At 50.0% G+C, this 9,306-nt stretch overlaps 1 protein-coding gene across 1 annotated transcript; it reads left to right on the forward strand.

Moving 5' to 3' along the window:
* The first annotated feature begins 3,459 nt into the window (after positions 1-3,459).
* On the forward strand, positions 3,460-6,194 carry LOC123062711 (actin-7). The gene is made up of 4 exons (XM_044486348.1): positions 3,460-3,752; positions 4,404-4,475; positions 4,587-5,594; positions 5,689-6,194. Exons 2-4 carry the CDS (start codon positions 4,419-4,421, stop codon positions 5,752-5,754), a joined length of 1,131 nt encoding a protein of 376 aa, XP_044342283.1. The 5' UTR covers positions 3,460-3,752; positions 4,404-4,418; the 3' UTR covers positions 5,755-6,194.
* The last annotated feature ends 3,112 nt before the right edge of the window (positions 6,195-9,306 follow it).

Here is a 9,306-nt window from a genome sequence, read left to right on the forward strand (position 1 = left end):
TTGATGAGATCACGGACATGATGAGGAGTCTTGAAATGGTTGAGAGGTAAAGATTGATATATATATATATATATATATAGGATGATAGTATTCGGACACCGAAAGTGTTTCAGAGGGTACCAGGTACTTATCAGGTCACCGGAAAGGAGTTTCGGGCATCCCCGGCAAAATTATGGGCGTTATGGGCCAAGTGAGAGAACACACCAGCCCACAAGGGGCTGGTGCACCCTCTATAGGGGCCAGCCCTATTGGGAGGGAAAGGAAAGTGTGGAGTTGGACTCCCACTTCCTTCCCTCTCCCCCCTCTTTCCTTTTCCCCTTGTCCATACAAGGAAAGGGGGCCCACAAGGGGTTGGTGCACCCTCTATAGGGGCCGTCCCTATGGGGAGGGAAAGAAAAGGGAGGAAGAAAGGAAAGTGTGGAGTTGGACTCCCACTTCCTTCCCTCTCCCCCTCTTTCCTTTTCACCTTGTCCATACAAGGAAAGGGGGCGCAAGAGGGCAAGAGCCCTAGGGTCGGCGGCCAGCCCCTAGGGCGCACCCTGGATGCCCTGGCTGCCTCCCTCTCCCCTCACACCCATATATACATGGGGAAGGGGCACCACACAGGGACAGAGCCGTGTGCGGTGTCCCCCTCCACCGTTTACACCCTCGGTCATATTTTCGTAGTGCTTAGGCGAAGCCCTGCGGAGATCACTTCACCATCACCATCACCACGCCGTCATGCTGCTGGAATTCATCTACTACCTCGCCGTCTTGCTGAATCAAGAAGGCGGAGGACGTCACCGAACTGGACGTGTGCAGAACGCGGAGGTGCCATACGTTCGGTACTTGATCGGGTGGAGCGCGAAGAAGTTCGACTATATCAACCGTGTTGTTAAACGCTTCTACTTACGGTCTACGAGGGTATGTAGGCACACTCTTCCCCTCATTGTTACGCATCTCCATGGATAGATCTTGCGTGTGCGTAGAATTTTTTTGTTTTCCATGCAATGTTTCCCAACAGCTGACATGTCCCCGTTGTATCTATAATTTTTTTATTGTTCCATGCCAATATTATACAACTTCTATATACTTTTGGCAACATTTTATATTATTTTTTGGGACTAACATATTGATCCAGTGCCGAGTGCCAGTTCGTGTTTGTTGCATGTTTTTTGTTTCACAGAATATCCATATCAAACAAAGTCCAAATGCAATAAAAATTTACGAATAATTATTTTGGAATATATGTGATTTTTGGGAGGGTGGAATCAACGCAAATGGAGGCTCACGGCCTCCACAAGACACCAGGGCGCGACCAGCCCCTAGGCGCGTGGTGGTGGGTGGTGGCCACCTCATAAGGCGGTTGCTGCTCTACTTCAAGCGCAAGGAAGCTTATATCCGGAAAAAAGATCGTGTTAAAATCTCAGCGCAGTCGGAGTTACGGATCTCCGGAAATATAAGAAACGGTTTTCGGCTAGAAAACCGGAATGCGAAAAAGAAGATAACAGAAAGAGAGATCCAATCTCGGAGGGACTCTCGCCCCTCCGCCTCCATGGAGGCCATGGACCAGAGGGGGGACTCTCCTCCCATCTAAGGGAAGGCCAAGGAAGAAGGAGGAGGGGGCTCTCTCCCCCTCTCTCCCGATGGCGCCCAAGTGCAGCTGGGGCAAGGATCGTGACGACAATCTACATCAACACTCTGGCTACCGTCAACGCCAACTTTCTCCCCCTCTATGCAGCAGTGTAACACCTATTCTAACCGTTGTAATCTCTACTTAAACATGGTGCTCAACGCTATATATTATTTCTCAATGATCTATGGCTATCTTATGATGTTTGAGTAGATTCGTTTTGTCCTATGGGTTGATAGATGATTATGATTGGTTTGAGTTGTATATTTTATTTTGGTGTTGTCCTATGACGCCCTTCGTGTCGCGAAAACGTGAGGGGTCCCCGCTATAGGTTGTTGCAATACGTTCATGATTCACTTATGGTCGGTGGCGTGAGTGACAGAAGCACAGACCGAGTAAGGGGGTTGTTGCGTATGGGATAAAGAGGACTTGATACTTAATGCTATGGTTGGGTTTTACCTTAATGATCTTTGGTAGTTGCAGATGCTTGCTAGAGTTCCAATCATAAGTGCATATGATCCAAATACGGAAAGTATGTTAGCTCATGTCTCTCCCTCATATAAAATTGCAATAATGATCACCGGTCTAGTTATGGATCACCTAGGGACAAATGACTTTCTTGTGTGACAAAAGCTATCTACTTTTATTATCTTGCAATTTATTCGTAGTTTTATTCTCGCAAAGTACTCCTAGTTTTATTCTTGTTCTAGGTAAAGCAAACATTAAGTGTGCGTAGAGTTGTATCGGTGGTCGATAGAACTTGAGGGAATATTTGTTCTCCGTTTAGCTCCTCGTTGGGTTTGACACTCTTATTTATCGAAAAATACTACAAACGATCCCCTATACTTGTGGGTTATCAATATACCAGGGTCTCATAAGGACATCAATGTGCTGCAGTGATCATTGTTGTTTGCGAGGCTGATTGAAGGAAAAGCTCCTCCTTGCCACTATACTGTCAATGGACATGAGTACAATATGGGCTACTATCTGGTTGATGGTACCTATCCTTCTGGGCTACCTTTGACAGCACCATTTCTAACCCAATTGGCCAGAAAAAGGCTCACTTTGCCCAAAGACAAGAAGCAGTTAGAAAGGATGTCGAGAGGGTATTCGGAGTTCTGCTGGCCTGTTTTGCAGTTGTTCGTGGCCTTACTAGACAATGGGATTCGGAGACCTTGTGGGAGGTGATGACATGATGTGTGATCATGCACAACATGATCGCCGAGGATGAGGGTGACGATGTTGCCGCAGCTCTAGAACTTGAGAACATGGGTGATCCTATCCAACTTCCAGACCAGAGTCCGACCATATTTGAAGAGTTTATTCAAATGCATCAACAATTTCGGCATTGACCAACTCGTGAGCAATTGAAGGAATATCTGATTCAGTATCAGTGGGCGGTTAAAGGGGAAACAGTGTTGGAATGTAATATTTGAACTTTTTAAAATTCGAACTACTGTTGCATGCGGCTATTTGAATGTTTACACCCTTTGTATGTTGCTATTTGATCGTGCGGCTCAAAAAAATTTGAGGAAGGCTGGATGTATGCGGCTACGGTTGGGTGGCGTCATCCGACATCCATGTCCGTGGACTGGTCCCCCTGTCTGCGGACGGACGAGAGAGGAAATTTACGGGTTGTTGTTGAAGATGCCCTTATAATAACAGAAAAAAAGGGTTAGGCTCCACCGCACGCAAGTACAAAGGCCACGTCAGCCGCCGGCGTCCCCACCAGCCACGACATCCGACGTGGACTTGCCGGATCACACACCGAAAGTTCCGCGCTGCAGCCGCCCGCGCAGTGGAGACACCATCGGACGCACACTGCGTTTCCCCACTGACCCGGACCAGGTCGGCCAGGAGCACGATGTTGTCCGGGTCGTCGTTCCGCTTGAATGCCTGCGCCGTGCCGTGCCGTGACATGGATGGTGGCGTCAAGCCCGGCCAAGAACGCAGCGGACACCCGAGCTACCGAGAGCCAGTCCAAGCGGAGCAGGCGGGCGGCCCGCAGGGCATATAAAACTGCTCCCCATCCACCTTTCGTGTTGCTTCGTCTCCTCTCCCATTTGCCCCCGCCTCGCTCTCACGCCGCTCGCGTCACTCCGAGCCCCCCCAATCCGTCAACGAGCCCGCCCGAGCAAAGGTATGATTTCCTCCCCCTCCTCCCTGAACCGATTTGGTCCGTAGTTCCGATGGATCGTTCTCATAGATCGCCGCGCGAGGTGTCGGCTCGTAGTTTTTCCGGTGGTTTTCTCGCTGGCATGGGGGTTTGGTGGTTGATAGTTGGTACGACGCGATCCATGGTGGTCGTCCATGGTGTTTGATCATCGGATTGGTAGGATCTTTAGCTGGTAGCTTGCGCGACAGCCGTTGCTGGTCAAGTCGATGATACACGAGTTCCCTTCCCTGGTGACCGCTGACCACGGGCTGCAGTATCTTTTCTGTTGACCGCTTCGTGTTCGGGATGACCAGTGAATCGTGAACTAGTACTATCTTTCCTAATTAAACACGTGATTTGCGAAAGATTGGATCAATTTCTTGATATATGTATGTTGTACGTTTACCGTGATTGTAGCTGATTAAGAGTCAAATCCCCCGCTAATCATACCATGTAATACCTCGAGAAATCCTGCGTGATGGCCGGCAAACTATCCGTTTGTTATCACGCGTTTGTCTTGGATCCATCTGTATATATGTGAGCAAAAAATATTGTTGTGATGCTCAATACCATGCCCTGATCTTTTATTATCGAAATTGAAGAAACAGACTGAAAAATAGAATTCTTCTGTCGCAGAAAACCGCTTGAGAAATGGCTGAAGAGGATGTCCAGCCGATTGTGTGTGACAATGGCACCGGAATGGTCAAGGTCAGTTCCCCTCTCATGGTGTCAATCCCAAATTCAGTTAGCATGTTGTAGTGCAGAGTACATTTTAGCGTTCGCGCTAACTGAACAACCGTCCTTCGTGTCAAACTGCAGGCGGGGTTCGCCGGCGACGACGCGCCGAGGGCCGTGTTCCCGAGCATCGTGGGCAGGCCGCGGCACACGGGGGTGATGGTGGGCATGGGCCAGAAGGACGCGTACGTGGGCGACGAGGCGCAGTCCAAGCGAGGCATCCTGACGCTCAAGTACCCGATCGAGCACGGCGTGGTGGGCAACTGGGACGACATGGAGAAGATCTGGCACCACACCTTCTACAACGAGCTCCGGGTGGCGCCGGAGGAGCACCCCGTGCTGCTCACGGAGGCGCCCATGAACCCCAAGGCCAACCGGGAGAAGATGACCCAGATCATGTTCGAGACCTTCAGCTGCCCCGCCATGTACGTGGCCATCCAGGCCGTGCTCTCCCTCTACGCCAGCGGCCGGACCACCGGCATCGTCATGGACTCGGGCGACGGCGTCAGCCACACCGTCCCCATCTACGAGGGCTTCACGCTCCCCCACGCCATCATCCGGCTCGACCTCGCCGGCCGCGACCTCACCGACGGCCTCATGAAGATCATGACCGAGAGGGGCTACTCCTTCACCACCACCGCCGAGCGGGAAATCGTCAGGGACATCAAGGAGAAGCTCGCCTACGTCGCCCTCGACTACGAGCAGGAGCTGGAGACGGCCAGGACCAGCTCCGCCGTCGAGAAGAACTACGAGCTGCCGGACGGCCAGGTGATCACCATCGGCGCGGAGCGGTTCAGGTGCCCCGAGGTGCTCTTCCAGCCCTCCATGATCGGCATGGAGGCCGCCGGCATCCACGAGGCCACGTACAACTCCATCATGAAGTGCGACGTGGATATAAGGAAGGATCTGTACGGCAATGTCGTGCTCAGCGGGGGTTCCACCATGTTCCCTGGGATCGCCGACCGCATGAACAAGGAGATCACCGCGCTCGCGCCCAGCAGCATGAGGGTGAAGGTCGTCGCCCCGCCGGAGAGGAAGTACAGTGTCTGGATCGGCGGCTCCATTCTCGCCTCTCTCAGTACCTTCCAGCAGGTACCCATTTTCCCCCTACATGCTACTAATGCTTGCTCTGTTACTGCTCGTTTCACCCTGCGAGATTAATGGCGTGCCTCCATTTGTGTCGCAGATGTGGATCTCCAAGGCAGAGTACGATGAAACCGGCCCGTCGATCGTCCACATGAAGTGCTTCTGATCAGTCCGAGGCTGACCAACCTGTACCTGTCATTCAGTTGCTTGAGGTCCAAATCGCAGATGCTTGAATGTGCCATGGTTTCCATGGCGTCGTGGTTCGCTGAAAGTGTTTTGGTCATGGAACAAATTTGAAAGGTAAGGTCGATTGATGGTTTCGAACAATTCTGTAGGACGTCGGGTCAGTTTCAGTGGGTTCACTGAAGCATGTAGTCTGGGACATTTATTTTGGTTTCGGCGATTCAGCTCATGCGTGTGCTGGAGACCTGAAACAGAGTGTCGTTTGTTTGCACCACCCCGGCGAGGGTGTTGATTCTTGTACCTTTTGTAGCGGGGGTTTCTTGTCAAACCACCTGGTCAGTTCTCGCATGTAGAAGCTTATTTTGTTGGTACTTCAGCATTTGTACATTTTGAATTATTATTGAAGGAAGTTTATGTTTGTTATGTGTTGTTGTGGTACTCGTTGTTGATCCGGTTGGTGTGTTATGACTCTAGCAAGCGTCACAATCCCGTGCGATGGAAGTTTGCAACAGGTTCATGTATACTCTCGAAAGCTAAACAACAATGTATTTGTGTGCGTATGGCCTTGGATACATATCGTCAACCTCAAATCGTGTCGGTGGCTGATCTGTCCATACCACATCCTTGGTGATTGTCGATTCGAGTCGGGCGATCAGAGATGAAATTGCTCAAAACCCACCATTCAAATGGAAGTTTGAGACTCAAGAAAATCTTCTTCCGTGTCCGTTTTCAACTGGAAATCCAATGCTCAAAGAAAACCTTCACCCGAGTCTGTTTTCCTAATAATCACCTCAAATAAGCCTACAACACGCCTTTTAGTGGTATCACTTTGCTCAACGAGAGATGACTTACAAGTGATCTATGGTGTGCCTTTTATAGGCTCTTGGTAGTGTAGAAATGACCACCAATACTCTCGTGGGAGAGAAAAGTAAGGTCAATACCCTCAAAAAGGAGAAAGGAAAACATGTCTGATGTACTTGGTCCATAAAAGGGGCTTGCTTTGGTCCTTGAGGGATGTTCATGGACGTACTTGGTAGATTTCATGTTTCTTGTGAACCTCCCGTACTTGGGTTGTCTTTGACTTCTGCTTATGTTTTATCATCCTATAAGGGTCAATTCTTTCGTGGTTTATTTGTGGCTGTGGAAATAAGCTGCCTCATATCCAGCTTATTCTAAAAGTCCAGCCTAAAATTTTAGTTTATAAGCCTACTATTTAAACCTTAATTAGTAAGATTCTAAAATAAAAGTTTAGGTTAATAGGCTTCTAAAATAAAATTTTAGGTTAGAAGCCTACTAATTAAGGTTTAAATAGCTCCTTTGAATTCAAGATCCAACCGAGGGGTTGGCCTCGACCTCCTCCACCGATAGCCACAAAAACCATAATGGAAATACCTCTCCTATAAAGGAGAGAGGCCACATTAAGAAGAATGAGGAGGGCCCTAATACATGTAACCAACAAAGCTAGTGAGATTGAGAACCTCACTAGAAGTGTTGGAGACCAAGTGAAGTGCCTTAGTCAAGCCTCGGGGATGAGAGGAAGATGGCCCGATAACTGCCCCCGAGTCGCTCTCCTAGGCGACTAGGGCGGTCACCCATCCCCGCCGCCTGTAGGATCGAGAAGAGGTGTCTAGAGGGGGTGATTAGACTCTCAACAAGGAAAAGTAGCAGTTTTTAATTTCTTTAAGTTAAGATGGAGTTTTAGCACAAGGTTAAACATTCACAATACATTTCAAGCAAGCATGGCAAGAGTATATGAGCAGCGGAAAGTAAAGCATGCAACTTGCAAGAAAGTAAAGGGATGGGAATGAAGTGTGCAAACACAATTGGAGACACGGAGATTTTTGGCATGGTTCTGATATGTGGTGCTATAGTACATCACGACTCAGAGCCTCCGGTCCTTGCCCGCTGTTGGGGAACGTAGCAGAAATTCAAAATTTTCCTACGTGTCACCAAGATCTATCTATGGAGAGACCAGCAACGAGGGGAAGGAGAGTGCATCTACATACCCTTGTAGATCGCTAAGCGGAAACGTTCAAGAGAACGGGGTTGAAGGAGTCGTACTCGTCGTGATCCAAATCACCGGAGATCCTAGTGTCGAACGGACGACACCTCCGCGTTCAACACATGTACAGCCCGGTGACGTCTCCCATGCCTTGATCCAGCAAGGAGAGAGGGAGAGGTTGAGGAAGACTCCGTCCAGCAGCAGCACGACGGCGTGGTGGTGATGGAGGAGCGTGGCAATCCTGCAGGGCTTCGCCAAGCACCGGAATAGACGAGGAGGGAGAGGGGTAGGGTTGCGCCAAGAAGGAGAGGAACTCGTGTGTATTGGGCAGCCCAAACCTCAACTATATATAGGGAAGGGGAGGGGCTGCGCCCCCACCTAGGGTTCCCTCCCTAGGGGTGGCGGCAGCCCCCTAGATCCCATCTAGGGGCGGCCAAGGGGAGGGGAGAGGGGGAGGCGCACCAAGGTGGGCCTTAGGGCCCATCTGCCCTAGGGTTTGCCCCCTTCCCCTCTTCCTTGCACCTTGGCCCTTGGTGGGGGGGCGCACCAGCCCACCTGTGGCTGGTCCCCTCCCACACTTGGCCCATGCAGCCCTCCGGGGCTGGTGGCCCCACTTGGTGGACCCCCGGGACCCTCCCGGTGGTCCCGGTACGTTACCGATAAACCCTGAAACTTTTCCGGTGACCAAAACAGGACTTCCCTAGCGTCATCGAACCTTAAGTGTGTAGACCCTACGGGTTCGGGAACCATGCAGACATGACCGAGACGCTCTTCGGTCAATAACCAACAGCGGGATCTGGATACCCATGTTGGTTCCCACATGTTCCACGATGATCTCATCGGATGAACCACGATGTCGAGGATTCGATCAATCCCGTATTCAATTCCCTTTGTCTAGCGGTATTGTACTTGCCCGAGATTCGATTGTCGGTATCCCGATACCTTGTTCAATCTCGTTACCGGTAAGTCTCTTTACTCGTTCCGTAACACATCATCCCGTGATCAACTCCTTGATCACATTGTGCACATTATGATGATGTCCTACCGAGTGGGCCCAGAGATACCTCTCCGTTTACACGGAGTGACAAATCCCAGTCTCGATTCGTGCCAACCCAACAGACACTTTCGGAGATACCTGTAATGTACCTTTATAGCCACCCAGTTACGTTGTGACGTTTGGCACACCCAAAGCACTCCTACGGTATCCGGGAGTTGCACAATCTCATGGTCTAAGGAAATGATACTTGACATTAGAAAAGCTTTAGCATACGAACTACATGATCTTGTGCTAGGCTTAGGATTGGGTCTTGTCCATCACATCATTCTTCTAATGATGTGATCCCGTTATCAATGACATTTCAATGTCCATGGCCAGGAAACAATAACCATCTATTGATCAACGAGCTAGTCAACTAGAGGCTTACTAGGGACATGGTGTTGTCTATGTATCCACACATGTATCTGAGTTTCCTATCAATACAGTTCTAGCATGGACAATAAACGATTATCATGAACAAGGAAATATAATAATAA

Source organism: Triticum aestivum, chromosome 3A (assembly GCF_018294505.1).
Source record: "Triticum aestivum cultivar Chinese Spring chromosome 3A, IWGSC CS RefSeq v2.1, whole genome shotgun sequence".
NCBI lineage: Eukaryota > Viridiplantae > Streptophyta > Magnoliopsida > Poales > Poaceae > Triticum > Triticum aestivum.